Source organism: Aquarana catesbeiana, linkage group LG04, assembly GCF_042186555.1.
Source record: "Aquarana catesbeiana isolate 2022-GZ linkage group LG04, ASM4218655v1, whole genome shotgun sequence".
NCBI lineage: Eukaryota > Metazoa > Chordata > Amphibia > Anura > Ranidae > Aquarana > Aquarana catesbeiana.
In genome coordinates, this window is record NC_133327.1 from 46,935,833 (window position 1) to 46,960,520 (window position 24,688).

A 24,688-nucleotide genomic window follows, 5' to 3' on the forward strand; every position below is an offset into this window, starting at 1 on the left:
CGCAAGGTCTCTAACATCCACCAGCTTTGTGATGTCGTCATGGAGGAGTGGAAGAGGACTCCAGTGGCAACCTGTAAAGCTCTGGTGAACTCCATGCCCGGGAGGGTTAAGGCAGTGCTGGAAAATAATAGTGGCCACACAAAAATATTGACACTTTGGCCCCAATTTGGAGATTTTCACTCAGGGGTGTACTCAATTTTGTTGACAGCAGTTTAGACATTAATGGCTGTGTGTTCAGTTATTTTGAGGGGACAGCAGATTTACACTGTTATACAAGCTGTACACTCACTACTTTACATTGTAGCAAAGTGTAATTTCTTCAGTGTTGTCACATGAAAAGATATAATAAAATATTTACAAAAATATATATGTATACATACACACACACACACACACACACACAAGATGACCACTGCCATCATTACAAAAAGTAATGATTGTTATATATATTTGTTCCGTCAGGACAAGAACATGACATGTAAAAAATGTTTTCCTTTGCTTTAGCCAAATAAATATGAAATATTACATATGAAAGCCTGTTTTTTTACAGAGTTCAGTAACTCAAGCTAAAATTTACACACGGTGCACTGACTCCTCCTTCTAACTCCGCCTCCCTGTTTCTCCGTACAGAGGGACTATATAAAGTTCCAATTAGAGAGAGAGTCTGAATGCAATCAGCTTCTTTACAAGTCCCTCGGTGCTCTATAATACATGTTTCATGGGTGCATCCTGTTCCTGTAATAAATGTTAATTGATTAAACAAAGATTTTATATAAACAGTATAAAAAAACAATTCTACAGTTTAAAACAAACTTTAAGCAAACAAATTATTATACAATTGATCTTTCTAGTTTTCCTTCAAATAAGGACATTCTGAATACATCTGTATTTCATTTATATTTGAATTAAATTATCTTTCAGGTGTGTTTTGCCTATAAGGGATATTTGAAAGATTATTTGCTGGTCTCCGTCACATATAACACTACTAAGGAGTCACTAAACACAGTAAGAAAGAATTATACTTGCCCCTGGGAATTTCATGAGCGTGATCCTGAAAGGTAAACAATCCCTTTTATTTTTTAAACTTTTTTAACAATAGTGTATCTTCATTTACAATTCCTGGCAGTTTGTGCAGCACTTACATTGGAACATTTGAATCACTCAATTCAAGGGCAATATTTCTCAGCTACCCAGGACCCATTTTTTCTAGCTTTCTTGGTATCTGAACAGTATTAATGGAGTTTTGCAATAAAAATTGCATTTGTTATTCCTCAATAAATCAGGACAGTGCTGTTCCCTGTCTTTAAAAGTAACCTGTACCAGGAGAAAAACATAGGGTGTCATTGCTGACTTTATCTACTAAAAATTATGGTTGCCTGGCTATTATGCCGATACAGAGGTTTCAGTTTTTGTTCCCGGGTTGGAACAAGTGGATTTTGTGTTGGAGATAGTTGTTATGACTCTTCTTTAACCAGAAACAGTGAGGCAACTAGTATTTTCAGAAGGTCAGCAATGGTAGCTTTCTTCTCTTTACCTGGAATGATCAACTAAAATTTTTAGCCTTTACCTGCTGGTAATGCAGCATAGTCTTACAACAAACTGATTATTTACAGGATCCCTAAAATTATCATTGTTGGGGGGACTGCTTTTGGTTATAAAGGGATTGTGGGAACCCGGGCCTACATACAGTATATATACTTATGCTATATAAACTTATGCCGCGTACACACGACCGGACTCTCCGGCTGACTAGGTCTGACGGTCTTCCCGACGGACTTTCGGCGGACTTCTGACGGACTTTCCGAACGAACGGACTTGCCCACACAGGACCGGACCTTCTGGCTGACTAGGTCCGACGGTTTTCCCAACGGACTTTCGGCGGAGTTACGGCGGACTTCCAAACGAACGGACTTGCCCACACATGGACTAAAGTCCGTTCAATTTGAACGTGATGAGGTACGACGGGACTATAAAAGGAAGTCAATCTCGCCACTTTTATTGGCGAGATTGACACCTTGCTGGAGCCAGCGCAGAGCATACCAGGCCCTTAGGTCTGGTATGGATTTTAAGGGGAATCCCCTACGCCGAAAAAAACGGCGTGGGGGTCCCCCCAAAATCCATACCAGACCCTTATCCGAGCACGCAGCCCGGCTGGTCAGGAAAGGGGGTAGGGACGAGCGAGCACCCCCCCTCCTGAACCGTACCAGGCCGCATGCCCTCAACATGGGAGGGTGGGTGCTTTGGGGAAGGGGGGCGCCCTGTGGCCCTCCCACCCCAAAGCACCTTGTCCCCATGTTGATGAGGACAAGGGCCCCTTCCAGTTGGTTGTCGGGTTCTGCGGGCGGGGGGCTTATCAGAATCCGGGAGCCCCCTTTAATAAGGGGGCCCCCAGATCCCGGCCCCCCACCCTATGTAAATGAGTATGGGGTACATCGTAGCCCTACCCATTCACCTGGGGAAAAAAGTGTCAATAAAAAAACACACTAGACAGGTTTTTAAAGTAATTTATTAGGCAGCTCCGGGGTCTTCTTCTGACTTCGGGGGTCTCTTCCGACGTCACCGCTCTCTCTGGCCTCTTCTCCTGGTGTCCGGTTCTTCTCCCGCTCTCCGGTTCTTCTGTCGGGCTCCTCCGCTATCTTCTGCTCTTTTGCCGCTCTCTTGCTAGCGTTGGCCCGGTCTTCTCCATCGTCTTGTTCCCTCTTCTCTTCTTCCGATGTTGACACGACACTCTCTCCCGCTCTAATGCTGTATGCACGGTGCGCAGCAACTTATATAGGTATGGGGCGTGGTCACCAGGTGATGTCCCAGGGCATGCTGGGAGCCAGCACCTCCTGTCCCCTCCACAGCCCTTCACTCTAGTGAGCACTGGCAGGGCAGAGCAGAAAGCCGTTGAATGATAGTCACCGACTCTCTGCTCACTGAGAACTCAGTGATCAGCTGTCTTTGATTGCTTGGTTCTCATCAGAGAGGTGGCAGGGGACAGATGCAGCATCAGTACAATGCTTCATCCAGCTAGGTTAGTATGTAGACTTGTTTTTTTCAAACCCCAAAACCTCTCCTCTAACAGGATAAGGAACATTTTCTACACATTTTTGAAGGATGATGATACAACCATGAATGTCACCAGGATTTTGACTTAAAGACCTGAAGACATACTTCAATTTGTTCCATTTGTCATAAAAATGTTTATCTTCTATGCTAGCTGGAAATTTGTCTGTATGGATCTTTGGATGTGTATACAAGACACACTGGGGGATGCCGATAGACTCTCTTCAATACATGTGGATCAGATTCAACTGATGCAAGCAGAAAATGAGGAAAATAATTGGTATTTTATTGATGAGATCATCATTGCCAATGGAAGCATAAAAGGTAGAAGCCATGGAGTTTTATAGACATCCTTCTTATTTGACCAATGCTCACTCTCATTTTTAGGAAAATTTGGACTGTCACCCTTTTATTCTTCAAGAACTTGTTAGTGCCTAGCCTAATATTTCTTGGAAATGCAATTATTAAGGAGTTGGTTTACATTTATCCATTTGCTCTTAGAAAGCCATAAACAAATGAAAATAGACCTTAGATCAGGGTTTCTCAGCCAGGGTCCCATGGAAATGCTGGGTTTCCTTGAGCAATGAGCAACTGTTGCTTCTCAATTACAACCCCACTGACACCATTAATCTTTTTTAGCTATCAGTAAAGAGGTAATTTTTCCCAATGACCACAAGTGTGTAAGGAGCATTCTTCCCACTGACCATCACACTAATGTATCATGAGGAGTAGATTTATTCATTTTTAGCAGGGGGTTCCCTGGGGCCCGAAAAGTATTTCAAGAGCTCCTCTGAGTTAAAAAGGTTGAGAAAGGCTGCCTTAGATAGACAGACAGTGTTGGACAAACACATACTGTACTGACAGTTATTTAAAGACACAGATTGTCATAAATAGACACAGACTAACAGATTCAAAGCATCTGGTGATCCCACCATGAACGTTTTTGTCCCTTTATGTCAGTTTTGCTTCTGTTTTGTCATCCTGTCCCATGGGCTTGCAATGGACATGTGGCCATTTCAACACATATTATGCAGGCATGATCCACTGTTGCCACCTTCACCAAACTTATTATGGAAAAAAAGCAATGCAGCCATAGCTGGACTACCTGTAGACAGGGAGTGGCTACAAAGAGGCCGTGGGAGAGTATTTTTTTTATATTTTATATTAAAATATTTTAGGGAAAAAAAGGAAAGAAAGTATATGGCCTGGAGCAAAAGTGCAACTTGGAGGAGGGCCAGCATGACTGGGGTGGGCAGTTTAGGGGGAGAGAATAGTGGTGTGATGGAAGGTATTAATCCACTTACTGGATTGGTGAGTCCCGAGAGTTTGGGGTGTTCTGTAGGGAGTGGAGGGTCGGAGGATCTTGTTGGAACTCAGTCTGAGCTTCTCATAAAATCAGGAAGGTTTCTTCCACCCAGCCTCCCTTGTTTGTTGGTTTGGGGGGCTACCTAGCAAGATTTATTGTAGTATGGGGTTGGGATGGTCTTAATAGTGGGCAGTTCCTGGTGGGGTATGTTTTTTCCATGACCGTTTACGTTATGGATTCATTTCTTACTAGTCGTAGCAGCAGTGGGAGGTCTGTGGGGTCTTTGAAGGCAGTGCTGAATAAAATAATGGAGAATTATGGGGGTTGGGCCCATCTGGAGGTATGGGTGTCCCTTCTCTTCCTAATAATACAATAGTAACAATGGTTTTAAGTTGGTTGCATCTGGTAGGAAGTAAGTGGTAATTGTCCCTGAGCCAGTGTAATGCCCTATACACACGGTTGGACATTGATCGCACATTCCGACAACAAAATCCATGGATTTTTTCCGACGGATGTTGGCTCAAACTTGCCTTGCATGCACACGGTCACACAAAGTTGTCGGAAAATCTGATCGTTCTGAACGCGGTGACGTAAAACACATACGTCGGGACTATAAACGGAACAGTAGCCAATAGCTTTCGTCTCTTAATTTATTCTGAGCATGCGTGGCACTTTGTGCGTCGGATTTGTGTACACAAGATCGGAATTTCCGACAACGGATTTTGTTGTCGGAAAATTTTATAGCAAGCTCTCAAACTTTGTGTGTCGTAAATTCCAATGGAAAATGTGTGATGGCGCCTACACACGGTCAGAATTTCCGACAACAAGGTCCTATCACACATTTTCCGTCGGAAAATCCGACCGTGTGTACAGGGCATAAGTTGTGGCTGGGGGCCTTTCATGGGGTGACAGATACAACCAGATGGTTGAGAGAAAATATCCCTTCAAAGACCTTAGACCGGGTAGGATGAAGCTGAGGTTTTTTGGTTTAATGGTGATGTATAAAATGTATTATATGGATTACGATTGTTTATGTTGATGTTTGTATTTCAATTGCTACAATCACACCAATTGTTGTAATAAAAGGCTGCTATGGCCATTCGACTCCAAAAATAGTATGTGTCGTGTGGTCAATCTTGGAGGGGAAGGAATGGGGTCAACTGTTTATTTTACAGGAAGCCTGAGCCTCAGTAATCTGCACATCCCTCAGTCATGCAAGCTTTAGCAACCTGAATGTCATCAGTTGGGGTTTACATTTATTCTCAATGACATTAACTGTTTCTGATAGACACAAAAAAGTGATGGATGGATAGGGAATTTAATAGGCACAGACAGTGATGGATGGACACAGATTTACAAAAATTAATTGACAGATATTAGGTGAGTTGTCAGGCTCCATCTGCAATCCAAGCTAGCCTGGAAGACTCAGTTTCAAGCAAACTATGTCTTCAGAGTGAGCAGATTGATGACAAAGGTAGGAAAGACTTATAAGATAGGTGGGTTGTCTATGGCCAGGGATTACATAACCAGGATAAATAAATCTTTTACCCTGCACTCTTCATGAAAAAATTTAAATCCAAATGAGCTATAGTCTGTTCTAGGCCCAGGTTCTCTCATTACCGTACTTTCTTATCAACAGACTGGAAAATTTAACATCCAAAAATGTTCATCATGGAAAATAAATTTTACAAAAAATCTAGTGCTTTACAGTGAATATTATTCCTCTTATGATAAGGTGAATTCAAAGCTGAGGCGTCACCAGCTGTGGCGAGAATTGTCTATAATATAGAAAACACGAGTTTATCTAACATCTTGTTATCTTTACAGTTTACCAAGTAGATCCTATACCAGCACAGCCAGGCGGTCATCTTCTGAAATCCATATCTATTACTGGAATTTACCCCTCCTTCAATGTGACTGCCTTAGTGGCCAACTGTGGGATCAACCTTCCTCTTATAGAGCTGTGGTAAGGGGACATATATATACACAGTATGCACCAGACCCTCACATTAAACTGTAGAGGAATACATGATGAATATGACAAGGTCTCAGGTGATGAGAAAGCTGCACTTGGGTTCCTGGGTCTTGCATACCTGCTGTGACTGCTACTATCCCTGCTACATTTTAAATCATTTTAAACCATGGCAAATGCAACACAATTTGGGAGACTTCATTATGGATAGGAATAAAACGTGAACCCATGGCAGGGAAGTCTCACTGAAGTTATTTTACTAAACCTGGAGAGTGCAATATCTGGTTCAGCCCTGCATAGAAACCAATCAGCTTCACGTTTTTTTTTGTCAAAGCTTAATTCAACAGGCTGGAGTTAGAAGCTGATTGGCTACCATACACAGCTGCACCTGCACTCTCTGGTTTTAGTAAATCAATACCATAGTGTGCGCATGTTGGAGGAAGAGAAGTACCAAACATAGTCATGGGTAGGGTAGAAGTGGCACAAAGTAGCTGGCCTAGGGGAGAAAAAATACTAGTAAGTCTGGCCCTGGTGCTGAAACTAATTTGCATCAATCAGATTGCGTCCAAAACTTCTGTCACTGCTGTGAAAAGTAAACTAGTATGGAAAGCAGCAACTCTATAAGAAATAATTGCAAGCCTAGTAATCTCAATGACAAAGATACATTGACTAAATAAGAAACGGTGACAGAAAAAGAGTAGGAAGGAAGAGAAAAAAAAAAAAAGAAAATGTAAAAGAAAGGTGATGGCCATTAAAACGATCTTCATTTCCACTTCTTTTGCTCTTCTTTAAATATAGTGGAGCTACCACTGAAGATAAAGAAACAGATCAGCTCAGGCAGACACTGAGTCAAGAAAGTAAAGTGATTTCATTGGTGGTTACAAGACTTCAGGCAGCAAGCCCACCAATTGGAGGAACTTTTTCCATTAGCTTATCCAACACGATTATACCAGGTAGGTGAAGATACAATATTCCGAATGCTAAAATAATAGTAATGATACTACAGTGAAGGTAGTAGAGTGTTGTGTCTTGTTAGCTTTCAATTATTGCAGAAAGCTTGGAGTTTAAGTGATACCCTTTATTGGATAACTTGATTTGTTAAAGCTGCAAGCTTTTGGGATAACTTAGATCCAATTTGTTAGGCTTTATACACATATAAAGCCTGATGAAGGGATCTGAGTTATTCCATAAGCTTGCAGTGACAACATCACATGACTCTTGTATTTAGACTATATTTATTTAGCCTGGAGTAAAGTAAGTGTTAACATTTTTACCCTTTTAAAGGGAATTGGTGAATCTGATGCACATTATTGAACAAACAGAATTCCACAGGGAGGCAATGACCAGTCTTGATTACAGGAAGCTCCTGCACAGGGGTTGATTTACTAAAGGCAAATAGGCTGTTCACTTTGCAAGGGAAGTTGCATTTTGCAAGGAAAATATTCATAGAGTTTAGTGAATGTGGTGAAATTTCTCTTTGCAAAGAATATCCAATAACACGCAAGGAACAAAACAACTGCATCTTTGCTTGCACATGATTGGATGATGGAAGTCAGCAGAGCTTCACCTCATTCACTAAGCTGTGGGGAAAATTCTCTTGCAAAGTGAACAGTCTATTTAGTAAATCAACCTCAAAGTTTCACACTGGAGGACTGCACAGGTCTGGAAGAAATACACAAAAATTTAAGGCATCTATGGCCAACAGATCTGGAAGAAATACACAAAAAAGCAAGGCATCTATGGCCAATCTGTGGTAAGGTTAACCATAGATGCCTTGCTTTTTTTTGATCAGTCTAAATGGATTCCTCCATCCACACATGTAAGGTATACGGAGGAATCCTAATCACTATATAGTTGTATTTTGACAACAGGACTTCTCCACTGTATAAAAAAAACAAACTGATCAGCAGCTACAGCTAATTGGCTGCTGCTGCTGATTGCCAAAAGTTTTCCAGCAGTCCCCTTCTACAGAAGTTGATCGTTAGGTTGTATTTGGTTAAGCGGGAGAGGCCATAAATGGATGGAAATTTGGCCAATTCCTGCTGAACTGGCCAAATTTGGATCTATTTATGGACAGCTTTAGAAAGCACATGACTCTTTAGACAATATTTTCTTATCCTAAAGTTCAACTTTAACCACTTGCCGACCGCCGCATGTACATATATACGTCGGCAGAATGGCACGGCTGTGCAAATGGGCGTACCTGTACGTTCCTTTGAATTTGCCGCCATGTGGTCACGTGTGCGACCCTGCCGCGAGCTCCGTGAGTCGGATTGCAGGTCCCGCAGACTCGATGTCCGTGGGGATACCCGAGATCATCTCACGGAGCCGAAGAACGGGGAGATGCTAATGTAAACAAGCATCTCCCCATTCTGCCTAGTGACACTGTCACTGATCATAGTTCCCTGTGATCGGAGCGGTGATCATAGACCTGTCACTCGTAGCCACGCCCCCTAACAGTCAGAATCACTCCCTAGGACACACTTAACCCCTTCTTAGCCAGCTAGTGGTTAACCCCTTCACTGCCAGTGTCATTTTTACAGTAATCAGTGCAATTTTATAGCACTAATCGCTGTAAAAATGACAATGGTCCCAAAAATGTGTCAAAATTGTCCGATGTGTTCACCATAATGTCGCAGTCATGATAAAAATCACAGATCGCTGCCATTACTAGTAAAAAAAAAAAAAATATTAATAAAAATGCCATAAAATGAACCCCTATTTTGTAGACGCTATAAATTTGCGCAAACCAATCATTAAACGCTTATTGCGGGTTTTTCTTTTACGAAAAATATGTAGAAGAATACGTATCGGCCTAAACTGAGGAAAAAAAATGTTTTTTTATATATTTATTATAGCAAAAAGTAAAAAATAATGTGTTTTTTTTCAAAGTTGTCGCTCTATTTTTGTTTAAAGCGCAAAAAATAAAAACCACAGAGGTGATCAAATACCACCAAAAGAAAGCTCTATTTGTGGAAAAAAAAAGACATCAATTTTGTTTGGGAGCCACGTTGCACGACTGCGCAATTGTCAGTTAAAGCGAGGCAGTGCTGAATCGCAAAAAGTGCTCTGGTCTGTGGCCAGCCAAATGGTCCGGGGCTTAAGTGGTTAAGCACCAGATCTTTTAACATGATGAAACATCTCTATTGCACTGCAGGCAATGTTACATTGGAACAGGGAGACAGAATATGTGAAAGATTTACTATATGACTTCATCTTCATTCATAAATTGCTCCCTCTGTTACTCTAATGTAGCATTACGACAAAATAAAACCTGACCCTGACCATTTCTTAATTATGCGCATGTTAGAAGTAAAATTCGGTCTCATCTTCAGTGTTGAACCTACCTTCTGCTCAGGATTGCAGGCTTGGGGTCTGAAATACAAAACAAACTGTTGCATATACTTTGCTAAATGAAAGGCAGCCAGATTTATCTAATTTTATTTATTTATTTTTTTTGCTGAGTTGCACAATACATTTCCCCTACTTTGAAGAATAACTCGAGCATGCTGTTATTTTATTGCCAACCCCTTGTACTGTCACAGAGTTTGAATTGGTGAGAAGATCATTCATCCCAATAACTACACCTGTATTTTGCATTTAAAGGAATACCAGTACACATCTCCCCGCTACACCTACGGGAAATACTCACTAGTAATGTCAATGATGTCACAGTTCAATATATCAATGCCACAGACTTCACTGTGACCAGGGATGTGAATTCTTGCCATCACATTGTTTGGACCTTGTATTGGACTAATATGACTGGAGACTTACCTAATTTCATCCAGGTATGTTTTTGATATTTTCAATTTGCTTTATTTTCAGCTATGCTTGCCTGATTTATTGGTGCACTTTGGGCTCAATGTAAAATTAAATCTTGGGATGTCTACATGGAACACAGCCTTGCTGTTCAGGGCTTCAGATTTTACTCCCGATACTGCAGTAGTAGTAGTATTACCCCTCTGCCAGTAATCTGGTGATCTGGGAACCCCTGCTTATAATGCATTAAAGGAAATCCAAAAAAAAACACCCACTTCCTCTGTTCTTAGACTGTAATTAAAGCCCAACTCCAGTCAAAATGTGTTATGGCGCTTATACACGATCGCACATTCCGCCAACAAAATCCATGTTTTTTTTCCGACGGATGTTGGCTCAAACTTGTCTTGCATACACACCGTCACACAAATCTTGTCGTAAATTCAGAATGTCAAGAACGCGGTGATGTACAACACGTACGACGAGCCGAGAAAAATGAAGTTCAATAGCCAGTGCGGCTCTTCTGCTTGATTCCGAGCATGCGTGGAACTTTGTGCGTCGGAATTGTGTACACATGCTCGGAATTTACATCAACGGATTTTGTTGTTGGAAAATTTGAGATCCAGATCTCAAATTTCGTTTGTCGGAAATTCCGGTGGAAAATGTCCGATGGAGCCTACACACGGTCGGAATTTCCGACAACAAGCTCCCATCGAACATTTCCCATTGGAAAATCTGACCGTGTGTACGGGGTATTAGAGTGTGGGAAGGAACTAGAGCAGACTTTCTTTCAACAACATAAAGGAACCCTTGAAATAACTTTACGGTCTTAGGGACCCCCTGCTAAAAATGACTATATCTACTCATAATACATTAGTGCGATGGTGAGTGGGAAAATAACTCCTTACACTTGTAGTCATTGGGAAGAATTATTCCATTACAGATGGCTAAATAGATCAATGGTGTCGGTGGGAGGCAGAAATACTGATTGCTCAAGGAACCCCTAGGAACCTCTGGAGGAACCTTGGGTTCCATAAAAACCTGGCTGAGAATTCCAGAATTAGAATCTTTGATAAGGTTTTTATTTTTACCAAAACAGAAAATTATGGAAAATCTCTCCAAATGGGGCATCAGAAATACATAAATACTACTTGGCACTCCACTGAAAACTAAACAAGACTAAAGTTAGGCTTTAATGTGTTTGTTGAGGTAGATAGTAGGGAGAGAGGAAGTCACACAGCACAGACTACTATAGGTAGTTTTTCATCCTATTAATCATGTTAAGTGCTCTCTGTATTCTGGCTGCAAGAAATAACAAGCAGACAAGCAATAAAGCTAGTTTTTGAGCCTATTTATGTACCACCAGTGTGTTTCTGGGTTGTGGCAAGAGACCCACAAAACTCAGGAATAATACAAATCTCATACAAACACAGATTGATTAGAAAATCCACCCGTGCAATGCAAACCCCCCCCCCCCAGGGTTAATTGCTAGTTATGCTTTATAGGTACAGGAAAAGGCAGGATTGCTTATCCATTCACCCTTTATTGCTGGCTCTAGCACTGTTCTCTACTCTCTGAAGCTCCGATCTGCTGGCGGTCCCTCTGTGTCATCATGAACAAAGCAAGGCTTTTAGCACATGATGGGGGCAAGTGTGCTTATATGCAGCTTAGAAAGGATGTTGTAGGGCACTGGTTGCACAGCTGGATGGATCCTGCTGAAGTGAGGAACAAGGTATTCTCCTTATTCTGGCATCCCTAGACATACTGAGCATTGAGGGGCCCCACTTTCTAAGCCCTGAGGTTGGGGTTGGGATTTAAAACCAGGACTCTGGTATTGCAGTGCATCATTGCTAACCAATGTACCAAAAGGCTATGGGTTTGGTTTACTAAAACTGGAGAGCACAAAATCCGATGCACTTCAAAAACAAACAATAATTCCCAACTTACTTACCAGCTGGTCTGCAACAAAACTAAAATCTGATGCAGCTGTGCATGGTAGCCAATCACTTCTAACTTCAGCTTGTTAAATTAAAATGATTCTAAAGGCTTTTAGAAAAAAATAACAAACATGTCATACTCACCTGCTCTGTGCGTTGGTTTTGCACTGAGCAGCCAGGATCCTCCTCTTCTTGGGTCCTTCGCCAGTGCTCTTGGCCCCTGCCTCCCACCGAGTGCCCCCAGAGAAAGCAGCTTGCAATGGGTACACTCAAGCAGGCTCATTCCTGAGCCATGGCTCTGCATGTCCATTCACACACACAGAGCTGAGGCTCTGCCCCGACCCCTCTCTTTTCTCATTGGCTCACTGGCTGCGATTGACAGCAGTGGGAGCCAGTGGCTCCTGCTGCTGTCTCAGCCAATGAGGAGGGAGAATCCCTGGAGAGGTGAGGCTCTCGTGCACATCGCTGGATGCAGATGGAGCTCAGGTATTGGGGGGCTGGGGAGGGCTTGTGCACAGATGTTTTAGCAAATCTACACCTTTGTTGGTGTGTACTTTGAGCATGAGACTGCTGCCAGTCCAGCTAAAAAACAGCCAGTATGGGCTCTTGTCTTTGGGTACCTTTAAAGCAGAAATGTGTAAGTACAAAACAACTGCTATACCAGTCACCCCCTTCTTATTCCTCCTCATAAAATTGAATGTGCAGACTTGACCCTGTCTACACTGCTGCAGCTTGCACAGAGCCTTCCATGCTTATGTAGATCAACGTTCTGATGTTCAGACCAGAGATTGCCAAACATTAATATACAACCACACCAGGGCTTTGAAAGTGCATCCACAGATCTATTATCTAGTCTGATGGGGACTGGATATTATCCAGTCTGATGGGGACATTTGATGTAAAGGGGCACTCTGAGGGCAACTAAAGTAAAGGGGTGCTCTGATGGAGACAGTTGATGTAATGGGGCACTTTGATAGGGGCAGTTGATATAAGGGGGCACTCCGATGATGACACCTGATGTAAAGAGGAACTTTGATGAGGACTCCTGATGTGAGGGTGGAACTCTAGCACAATTTCAGTTTGATCTTCCTAATCCAATGACAGCCTAATACATACTAGCATTCCCTGTTTACTCCTGCACCTCCTTTGCACTACCTGTCAGATGCTATTTCTGGGTCGTGACTCATGGTACAGAAGCATGCCAAGTGCACAGGAAATACTGGTTCCTTGCAGCTCTGTCATACACTTTGACAGACTGTAAGGGTTTGATTTATTAAAGATAAATAGACTATGCATTTTGCAAAACGCAGTTGCCATCTGCAAGTGCAGTTGCTCCAGAGCTTAGTAAATGAGGTAAAGCTTTACTTTGCAAAAAATACCCAATCACGTTCAAGGAAAATAAAACAAAATGCATTTTTTGCTTGCCTATGATTAGATGATGGACATCAGCAGAGCTTCTGCTCATTTACTAAGCTCTGGAGCAGCTGCTCTTGCAGAGGGCAACTGCACTTTACAAAGTGCACAGTCTATTTGCCTTTAGCAATTCAAACCCTAAGTGCCTTACACACAACAATTAACATTATGCCCCCTGACTTTTTTAACTGCATCCCCAGATCAGATACTCTAGATCCGGCCTTGCTGGGCATGGGAATGTGCAAATTTTTGCAGAGTTGCCAGAATGTTGAGCAGACAATAAATACAGTGAACATCCCTTATACAATACCTTAGTAATTGCACAGTCTCGTCCTGTATTTATTTGGCTTTGTGCTATATTATTTTAACATAAATATAATGGTATGTTGTTTCTTTTGTTGACACAGGTTACAGCAGACAATCTAACAGGACTGAATGCCACAGTTATAACACGGGTGGTTTTTGATGGAGGAGTATTTATATGGCCAATATTTGGTGATATGTTAGCATCTGCAAACTCCCTTCCTCAGGTAAATGGTTCCTATGCTGAGCCATAGTTAAGTCAGCATTGCTAGATATATTTAAATTTAGCACCCTCTAGTGTGCTAGATAGAGGGGTTGATTTACTAAAGACAAAAAAACTGTGCAGCTTTTAGAGTGTGGTTGCACTCTGCAAGTGCAGTTGCTCCAGAGTTTAGTAAATGAGATAAGGCTTCACTTTGCAAAGAATACCCAATCACGTGCAAGGAAAATAAAAAAATAGCATTTTTGCTTGCACATGATTGGCTAATGGATGTAAGCAGGGCTTCTGCTTATTTACTAAGCTCTGGGGCAACTGTTCTTGCAGAGAGCAACAACACTTTGCAAATTGCACAGTCTATTTGCATTTAGTAAATAAACCCCAATGTGTACATAGTTGTTAGAGTAGGTAAATTTGCCTGGCTAAGAGCCAGGTCTGGGTTGAATCTGGGTCAGGGATGAGTGACTCAGAGAGGCTGGATGACTCAGCAAGCAGCACCTCTGGTAACTGTCCCTGCTCTCTGGAACCTTGGAGAAGCCTGCAGAAGCAGAGGGTGGAGTTTAGGAGGAGCTGCCTGGAGAATTGACAAGGGCCCCAGCCAATCCCCAGCAGAGTGGGCTGGTGGGTGGGGCACCTCTTAAATACTCATGAGTCATGCCAGCAGGGGCAGTTGGGTAGAAAATGGAGATGGAGTGCAAAGGAGGCTGTCAGTGTCCCTTGAGGGTGCCCTCCAGTCTGGGGGGGGGTGACCTCAGGCCTGGGGCTCAGGTGCTGGAGGAACCCTCTACAACACACAGAGGAATCCTTGCCTGGATGCACGGGAGCAGGTGTTAGGACAGCAGGAAAGAGAGACAGCATGTCCAGAAGATCTCCTTAGAGTTAGTCTGAGAGAACTAATGAGTGTCAGTCTAGAGGACTGGTGAGTGTCAGTCTGGAGGACTGGGAGCGTCAGTCAGGAGGACTGTGGTGAAGTAGCCAGGAGGGCTAGTGAAAGAGGCTGCTGCAGCCAGGAGGGCTGGCATGGCCTGAAGAAGTGGTGCTGGGACCAGTGACCACAGGAGGAAGTGCAGTAAATGTGTTAGTGGTGTCAACCTACATCCTACAAGTATAGTGGCTGGGAATCCCGGAGGAAGGAAAGGAGCTGCATATAGGACTGTATATACTAGGAGTTGTCCCTAAAGATGTTTCAAAGTCAAGTGGGATCCTACGTTGGGTGCGCTACATAAAGAAAAGGTAGACCTTGGCAAACAAAAGTTTAAGAAAGGATTTCTGAACAGTTATGTATCTTTAAAAATGTGTTTTACATTATTTCATTCTTGGTCTGTTATATATTTGAGATTGTATTGGAGCTCAACTTTCAGTTTAAATCAGTTCATTTTCTGAAGAAAGTAGCCACAACCTAAGTAGAAAGGCCTGTCCCCTGCCATCATGCTACAGAGATGGCCTCTTTCTCTCTGTGTGGAAGCAGTGGTCACTTTGCAGAAGTCTGGCACACCCCCTGTGGAGTCAAACCTAAAATGCTCCAATCAGCAAGAGACATGACTTTTGCTGAGTGGAAAGCTCTTACTCTGACTGTTCAGAGGGTGTGTCAGACCTCTGTATAGAGACCACTGCTTCTCAACTGAGTGGAAGGGTCCTTCTCTAAAACATGCAGGCAGGGGACAGGCTTTTCTGCTCAGGTTATTACTGCTTTCTAAAGACAACAGACTGTAAAATTTTGCACATATGTTGTTTTGAAGCACCAGGAATGTGTTTAGCTAATTTGTGTTTAGTAGTAATAAAGGTAATGATGTGACGCTATTCTTCCTATGCAGGTCACTGTTCATGTGAATGACATCCCAGCCAGATGTTCGGGTTCTTGTACCTTCCAGCCTCTTTTGAGTGTAACCCCAGTAGTGACAGACATTCAGTACTCTACAGGTATTTACACCATGTCTGATAACTCTGGTAGCATTACAGTGCTGGAGACCCATGTTTAGTCACTACTAGGAATGCTGTCTGTATGGAGTATATACTATATGATGTGGGTGTATTTGTGTATTCTTCCTGTGGTGCCTTCTATTTTCACCTACAATTCAAACATGTACTTATAAATGCACGTATCTGTTAATAATCCCCTTCCCCACGCTAGACATTTTTAAACAGGATATCTTTATATGGAAAAGGAACATTGCTGTGCTGTCTTCCCAGTTGGTCAGTGTGCCCAGTCTTCTACAATCCTCCCAGTTGGTCAGTGTGCCCAGTCTCTACAGTCTTCCCAGTTGGTCAGTGTGCCAAGTCTTCTACAATCTTCCCAGTGTGTGCCCAGTCTACTACAATCTTCCTAGTCGGTCAGTGTGGCCAGCCTTCTACAATCCTCCCAATTGGTCAGTGTGGCCAGCCTTCTACAATCCTCCCAATTGGTCAGTGTGCCCAGTCTTCTACAATCCTCCCAATTGGTCAGTGTGCCCAGTCTTCTACAATCCTCCTGGTTGGTCAGTGTGCCCAGTCTCTACAATCTTCCCAGTTGGTCATTGTTCCCAGTCTCTGTAATCTTCCCAATTGGTCAGTGTGCCCAGTGTCTACAATCTTCCCAGTTGGTCAGTGTACCCAGTCTTCTACAATCTTCCTAGTTGGTCAGTGTACCCAATCTTCTACAATCCTCCCAGTTGGTCAGTGTGCCCAGTCTCTACAGTTTTCCCAGATAGCCAGTGTGCCCAGTCTTCTACAATCTTCCTTGTTGGTCAGTGTACCCAATCTTCTACAATCCTCCCAGTTGGTCAGTGTGCCCAGTGGTCCCAGTCTCTACAATCTTGCCGGTTGGTCAGTATGCCCAGTTTCTACAATCTTCCAAGATGGTCAGTGTGCCCAGTCTTTTACAATCTTCCTGGTTGGTCAGTGTGCCCAGTCTCTACAATCTTCCCAGTTGGTCAGTGTGCCCAGTCTTCTACTGTACAACCTTCCTAGTTGGTCAATGTGCCTAATCTTCTACAATCCTCCCAGTTGGTCAGTGTGCCCAGCCTCTACAGTCTTCCCAGTTGGTCAGTGTGCCCAGTCTTCTACAATATTCTCATTCGGTCAGGTTGTCCAGTCTTCTACAATCTTCCCAGTTTGTCAGTGTGCCCCATTCTCTACAATCCTCAAGATGGTCAGTGTGCCCAGTCTTCTACATTCTTCCCAGTTGGTCAGTGTGTTCGGTCTCTACAATCTTCCCAGTTGGCCAGTGTGCCCAGTCTTCTACAATCTTTCAAGTTGGTCAGTGTACCCAGTCTTCTACAATCCTCCCAGTTGGTCAGTGTGCCCAGTGTTTTTTTAATCTTCCTAGTTTGTCAGTATGCCCAATCTTCTACTTCCCAGTTGGTCAGTGCGGCCCAAACTCCATCCACTTTAGTGGAAGTCCAATTTTCAGGTGGACAGGCTGACAATAGATTTTTTGTTGACGTAAAGGAAGTATGGGCCTTGTGTGTTTAGTAAGATGTAATGTTCAATTCGGAAGTTTTGGTAAAAAAGGCCCAAATATTTTTCAGTATTGGAAAAGGTTAGTAGAAAAGCTAAATTACATTTTTGAAAGCAATATTTAATGTGATGTTCAAATATGTATGATGAGATGTCTGCAGGTCTCGCAGTGCAGTAGGTCCTCATATTCTGTGTTTATGAATGATTTGTGAATCAGCAGTAACAATGCGGGCGGCCTACATTAGACATGTGCACGCCTCAAATTTTTGTTTAGAGTCAGATACATTTATTAATTGAAGAATTTAGTTTCGGGTGCATTCGTTAATAGAACCAATTTGTTTTCTTAATTAATTTTGCATCTTAGGCATTTGTTTTGTTTTACTTGGAATATCTGGTTGGTAAGGAGCTGCCACATCCTTAACAGCCATGACTCATCTGCTGTCAGTGGGATTCCTTGCTGACAGTGGGATTCCCTGCTGACAGCTGAATGTAAACAAACAAGTGCCGGCATTAAAAAATAAAGATAAAAAATCGGCGTGGGGGCCCCCCCAATACATAGCAGACCCTTAGGGTTTGGCATGGATTTTGAGGGGAACCCAATGCCAAAATTTAAAAAAAAGGCGAGGGGTCCCCACCAAAATCCAGTGATAGCCAGCATTTTCAGAAAGTATAAAAACGGCCCAGATAGTAACAACTGGGTCACAAAAGTTGCAAATAGGCTTTAATATTAGTCAAAATCTAATATAATAGTGGGACATGGGTTTATTTGTGTACAATAATACATTGATTTTAGACAGCTTAAATTAGGTGTAAAAGTTACCATGACTAACAAGAGTAAAACAGTAATCGCAAGTACAGGGGCAGACAGATCTCAAACAAATATAACCAGTTCAACTTGAGGAGCAACTGAATTGAGGTAACTGACAATAGGTAGTGGAAAATGTCTATGCTTGTTACAGTTCACATTCATTCAGTAGCAACCATTTAGTGGGGTTGTGGGGCCTGGTGAGTGGCAACCGAGAGCCACTGTTGATGATATGATCGTACTACAACCCAACTGAACAGTTGCAATTTAATGAATGGTAAAGCCACTCCTGATGGCATAACAACTTGGGTGGTCCTCTGGTTAAAAATAGGTAGCGGATGGTGTCTATGTTTGTAATATAGTCCATTTCAATGGCAATTGTCAGTTGCTGCTCACCAGGCCCCACAACCCCACCAAAGGGCTGCAATTAAATGAATGAGGGAGCCACTGTTATTGGCGTGATCCTACCACAACCCAACTGAATGGTTGCAATTTAATGAATGGCATAACAACTTGGGTTGTCCTCCAGTGAAAAAAAAGTAGTAGTGTCTATGTTTGTTTTGCAACTCACATCAATGGCAGTTGTCAGTTGCCATTTACCAGGCCCTACAATCCCACTAAATGGTTGCATTTGAATGAATGAGAGAGACACTCTTGATAGCTTGACCCCACCATAAAAAACTTGGGAGGCCCTCTGGCCAATTCTCTGTGTTGTGTTTGATGCCTAGTTCAAATGCCAAACATTGGGAAGTTTCTAAGCTCTTCAAGAGCAGTGCTGGCCATTTTAAAGGATAGGAGTTGCTAGTCCTGCCACCACAGCACTGCTGCCGGTCCGGTTGCTTTTCAGAAGAAAAGATAACGAGGGGGTACCAGTCTAGGGCTGCTGGGGAGGTTACAATTATGCATGCAAACTCTTTTAATCTTTTTTTACATTCTTATACTAGCAAAGTTAAAAAAAGTAATAATGATCATTAAGCGCTAGAGGAAACATTTGCATGAGAATTATTGGATTTGTGAAATCCTGTGATCTAAAGGCCAACTTGTCTGTTATCTTGTCTTGTCATTATCTGTGCAGGTAGCAGATGTGATTATACCATCAATATTGCCGGATCAGGCTTTTCCAGAAGCCCAGCGGACATCCATGTATTAATCAATGAGACAGAGTGTGATATTATTGATGTGAATACATCAAGTATAGTGTGCTGCACCAAGTCATGTCTAGCAATGGGGTCATACGTGGTCACAGTTCATGTGAAGCCGGTGGGTTTTGCAGTAAATGGAAGTGGAGATTCCCTCTTTATTTGCATTACACCCAGACTCTTCAGTGTCGTTCCGTCTGTTATTTCACAAATCGGTGAGTTGTCAGGGTACAAATTAATGGCAGTAATATGTTGCTTTCCCTAAAAGCTGACCTCTGGCAAACTGATAAATACACAACTGATAATGTATACAGGAGCTGTTTTACCTGCCACGGTATTTGTACGTTTGTCCAGCCAGTCCTGAGATTTATTCAGCAGTACCACATAACACAGCCAGGTCGATAATCTGACTTTCTCTGCAGCTGAACTATAAAGATCGGTCACCTCCCTGCCCTAACCTGGCAGGGCCATGATTTTACTTATTTTACTCCTGTCTTCTTCTTTTAACCAAAATTAAAAAAAGATGTCTGCACTTGAAACAAACTCCACAAATCACAACCCCACTGTATCTGCTACATGCAACTCACATTCAAAAATCACTATCTCAAACGCTTTTGAATACTGATTACATAGGTATGCCAGCAGCCCTGTCTATTCCTGTACATCAAACAATCAGCAGTCTTTGGACCTCAGCTTGCCTGGCTCTTTCTCTAGCTGGGTGGCTTGGCTCCACCCCAACAAGTTTTGTCATTTTGACGTTCAATGGGTGGTAGTGCATATCAAACATGATAGGGAGTATAATTTCGTCCATGAAGCAAAGCATCACAGCCTTAGCATGTATTCACCCCATCTGCAGCCTTTTCAGCTATAGGGGCAGCAGTTTGGGGTCGGTAAAAACATGGCTTAGCCATGTGGTTTTACTGCCTCCCAACCCCCAGTGTGAACGAACCCTTAAATTTGTTCCATGCGCATGCAGCAGAGCATGGTTTTCCCAGAGTAGTGGATTCTCCCCCTCCCAGTCAGAGTGCTACTGTACAGTAGATTGAAGGGGCTGTTATCAATACATATTCACGCGTGAGTTGCATTTAAAATGCATTATATTAATACATTGCTTCAATGATTTGTGTTTATCTGTCTGGAGTTCAGCTTTAAAGAGAATATACCACTTATCCTGTTCATCAATCAGTTTGATGTAAGATCATTCATTTTGTAATATGCAATGTTTGATGTAGTGTAAAGGCATATTTTTCTTTGTGACTGAAGAAGGGTAAACCTGAGATCAAAGTTAGCTGTATTCAGAGGACATAACAAAACAGCTATATTATACATACTAAAAGAGTTGGAAGAATATGAAGAAGAAAGGAAAGGTCAACCTGTTCTTTCACATGACTAGTGATCAGCAAATTTGTATTGAAATGTTTACATTAAATTCATTTTTATATGACTTTCTGTTTATTTTGATATATGGAGATTTTAAAATTACCTGTAAAAGTAAACTCATAACTGTTGGGATTAAATCAGACACATAGGAAATGCACTGTTTTCAGTGAGTCAGTTGAGCCATAAATTTGCATTGTGGGAAGGAACAGTAAAGCACAAATACTGTGGAGCGAGCACCAAAACTTACCACAAAGGCCAAAATTTGTTTCACCTGGCAATCTTAACCCTGTATTCCAGGCTTAAGAAAAAACCCTTGTTGTTAGGTATAGAGGTAAGGAAATAAGATGTAATACCTCATTCCTTGCTCAAGAAGCAGGTGCTTTGGGTTGTGGGTTGGGCCCTTACCATTTTTACATACATTGCAAGACTGTTGGTCCTACATTTTATGTGACGTCCGCAAGCAACCACCATCCGGACTGCCATGGAGAAGAAGCTCCAGGGGTTTGGTTGCACAGTGCAGAGGAAAACCTGTCTGAGCTTTGCGTGGAGGCCCCAGCGCAAGGTAATTTTTTTTCTGTTGCCTAGAGATGAATGTAAAAACCATGCAATCCCCCAAAGAAAAAATTGTTACAGGTGGCATCTGGTAGGCTTAGGTATTTGCTGACTTCCTAATTCTTACTGGTCTCTCTGGGATTTTGTCCTCCCATCCACCTTTTCTTTTTTTTAGAGAGAAATTGAGTGTTTTCACTGACCTAGTACAGGTCCTTTAGCACCCACAGCAACATTGGCAAAGTATATCCTCATCAATGAGCCATCAACTACTGTACTTCACTGGACCCTGCATTAGGACAGGTCCTGCCTTTTGATGTGCCTGCTTCCTGATGAAGCGCTCAAGCTGGCAACCTCTTCTGCATGTCTCTCAGCTCAGTCCTTATGGCCTTGTTTCTTCTGCTGCATTCTGCATAATTTAAGATAAATTAAAGGCTATCTTGTAGTGGAGGAAGCAAGAATGCAGAAGTGGGAACTCAAGCAAAGACCTAACCCCTTGAAAGTCCCTGAAAGTTATATGAAGCAGATAGGTGGTTACTTTTACTAGCCAACTTCTACCAAAAACTGAACTGTCCATTCTGCATGGATTGCCTCCTTAAAGGTGGACTCCAGGCAGAGCCTTTTTGCTGACTCTAATCCTGGCATTCACTCTGCAGTGTTTTCCTGTTGCAGTAAATCCAGCCCCACCAAGACTTCTGTCATCCAGAACCCCTGCTTTCAAAATCTCTGCCGTACACACGGTCGGATTTTCCGATGGAAAATGTGTGATAGGATCTCATTGTCGGATGTAGGCTCCATCACACATTTTCCATTGGATTTTCCGACACACAAAGTTTGAGAGCAGGCTATAAAATTTCTGCCTGACCACGACCTTTGCCTGGACCTGACCACTCACTTGCCTGCCATCTGTCAATGATCTTTGCCTGGACCTGATTACTTTCTTGCCTGCCCACGACTTTTGCCTGGATCTGACTACTCTTTTGCCTAACATTTGGTGTACCGTCTCCACAGTATAGCCTTCCTGTCCTCTTGGTGGAGCAACCCTGAGGGTTGAGACCTGGTATCAACATGCAGCAAAATCCATCTCCACCAACAGGAGTGCTGGTGAGAACCGGCTGGTGCTTAGATTCCGCACCTCAGTGAGCAAGGGACCTGCACCTGCGAGGGAACGTCATAACAGCTCCACTGTCTTCTCAATATCTATAGTTTCTGGTATCCTAATTTTCTTGGTGAACCTAAATCTTAATGCAGACTGTTCCTTGTTCCCAACTAAGCCTCCTGTAGTTCCTTAAACAGCAAGGATAAATTGCATAAGATCAAGTAGCTTCTGCCCTGCCAGAGGTACCTTGCAAAACTTGCTGAATACAGCTACAGTAGATCATGTCAAATTCAGTTTAAAGATATATAGTTGACTTTCAGACTTGCTGATAATCTCTGGATATCAATTCACAAATTAATTGCACTTATTGTCTAGAGTTGCTTTTTAATAGAACTAACCATGTGCTGTAATTTGTTCTTTCAGGGGGTCAGATAATCACTTTAATAGGTGTTCACTTTGGTGACGTTAGCATGGTAGAGTTTGGTTCTTATCCATGTTTACTATGGACATACAACTGTACAACAATCACATGTGTTACATCCTCCCAGGTATGTACTCTGGATGTCATACAAAGTATTTAGTTAGGAAAAAAAAAAAAAAGAAATGTACCGTACACACACACACTGGCCTTTTGAGATACCACTCATAACAAAATGTTATCAAAAATAGTTTTTTATTTTCATACACAAATCATATAAGAGCTAATGCCATAAAAACTAAATTATAAACTGAATATATATTAACATTTAGATTTCTGCTCATAATAATTTTGAATTAATTCAAATACCACCCTATTTATTATATACCTATGTTTGTTATTAGTAATTTGCCCCTGTAAGCCCTCTAAACTCAGATGCATGGTGACTGACTAAGAACCTTCTTTTTCTCTCGTCAGGGACGAGCACACCAGCTCTAGTCGGTGTCTTGTATCCTGATTGGCTAGATTGATAACAGTGCAGCCATGGGCTCCCGCTGCTGTCAATCAAATCCAATGACGCGGACACCGGGGGGGTGAGGCCGAGCCATACATTCAGCAGCTATGGACGCCAAATGCTGGACTCGGGATCACGCCCTCAAAGTAGGCCTCTCAGGAGCGCTTCTTCTAGGGGGTTATCTGATGTGGGGAGAAGCCCCGAGAGACCCACCGGGGAACCCCAGAAGAGCAGGTTCGGGGCCACTCTGTGCAAAACGAGCTGCACAGTGGAGGTAAGTATGATATGTTTGTTATTTAAAAAAAAAAAAACGAACCCTTACAATCACTTTAATAACACCAGCATTGTAATACAAAAAAAACAATAGTTCAATTTGACAATCCAATATAAGCTTACTTGAAAAACCTACTGCCTGCCTGCTGGCCATCTCTTTCCACAATTTTCTGGATTCCCTGTATGCTTTGCAGGTTCTCCACCATTTCTAAAGACTACATATCCCATGGTATCTTGATGCTTGTAACTGTGACTTCTTTACTGACTCCGCCTCATACAACTCCTTCTCTCATCACCTCTGTAGTTTAGAAGGCATACTCTGTGAAATGTGTGGCACGGCAGTGCCTATTAACAAAGCATGTTATCAAGCAAAGTGTGGTCAACCATGATCAAGGTGTCTGGTTTTAAAAGTAAGCAGTGCCCACTCTGCCGGCATCAGTTCGGTACAGGGGGATATGGGAGTTATGTAGTGCCAGATTTTGGGGTCCATCACACTGGACATGCTTACTCCATGTCAAGTAGAGAAGAGATCAACACATCTGTTATCAAGCAAAGTGCAGTCCACCATCAACACGGTGTCTGGGTTTGAAAATAAGCATTGCTGATTCTTCATTTAAGTACAGGGAATAGGGGGTCTACAAAAGGGCCAGATTTTGGGGTCCATCACACTGGACATACTTACTTAATGTCAAGAGGAGATCAGCACCTCTATGTTATCAAGCAAAGTGTGGTCCACCATGAACAAAGTGTCTGGTTTTGAAAATAAGCAGTTACCCCTCTGCAGGTATTAATTAGGTACAGGGGAACATGGGGGCTATGTAGTGTCAGATTGTGGGGTCCATCACACTGGACATTCTTACTCCATTACAAGAGGAGGTCAGCACCTCTATATGTTATCAAGCAAAATGTGGTTCATCATGAACAAAGTGTCTGGCTTTTGAAATAATCACTGCTTACTCTGAAGGCATCAAGTAGGTACAGGGGGATTGGAGGGCTGTGTATGGCCAGACTGTGGGGTCCATCACACTGAACTTGCTTACTCCATGTCAAGAGGAGATCAGCACCTCTATGTTATCAAGCAATTTGCGGCCCACCATGAAAAAAGTGTCTGGCTTTCAAAA

The 24,688-nt window shown here is 42.5% G+C and overlaps 1 protein-coding gene across 2 annotated transcripts in view; it reads left to right on the forward strand.

The window, feature by feature from the left end:
* PKHD1 (PKHD1 ciliary IPT domain containing fibrocystin/polyductin) overlaps window positions 1-24,688 on the forward strand; it is a 908,610-nt gene that overhangs the window by 101,824 nt on the left and 782,098 nt on the right. For both annotated transcript variants that reach the window (XM_073625163.1, XM_073625162.1), the window contains exons 20-28: window positions 922-1,058; window positions 3,203-3,372; window positions 6,182-6,320; window positions 7,125-7,279; window positions 9,933-10,117; window positions 13,843-13,965; window positions 15,770-15,875; window positions 19,271-19,549; window positions 22,786-22,910. In XM_073625163.1, the coding sequence (XP_073481264.1) occupies window positions 922-1,058; window positions 3,203-3,372; window positions 6,182-6,320; window positions 7,125-7,279; window positions 9,933-10,117; window positions 13,843-13,965; window positions 15,770-15,875; window positions 19,271-19,549; window positions 22,786-22,910 (1,419 nt within the window). The remainder of the gene's footprint in view (window positions 1-921; window positions 1,059-3,202; window positions 3,373-6,181; window positions 6,321-7,124; window positions 7,280-9,932; window positions 10,118-13,842; window positions 13,966-15,769; window positions 15,876-19,270; window positions 19,550-22,785; window positions 22,911-24,688) is intronic.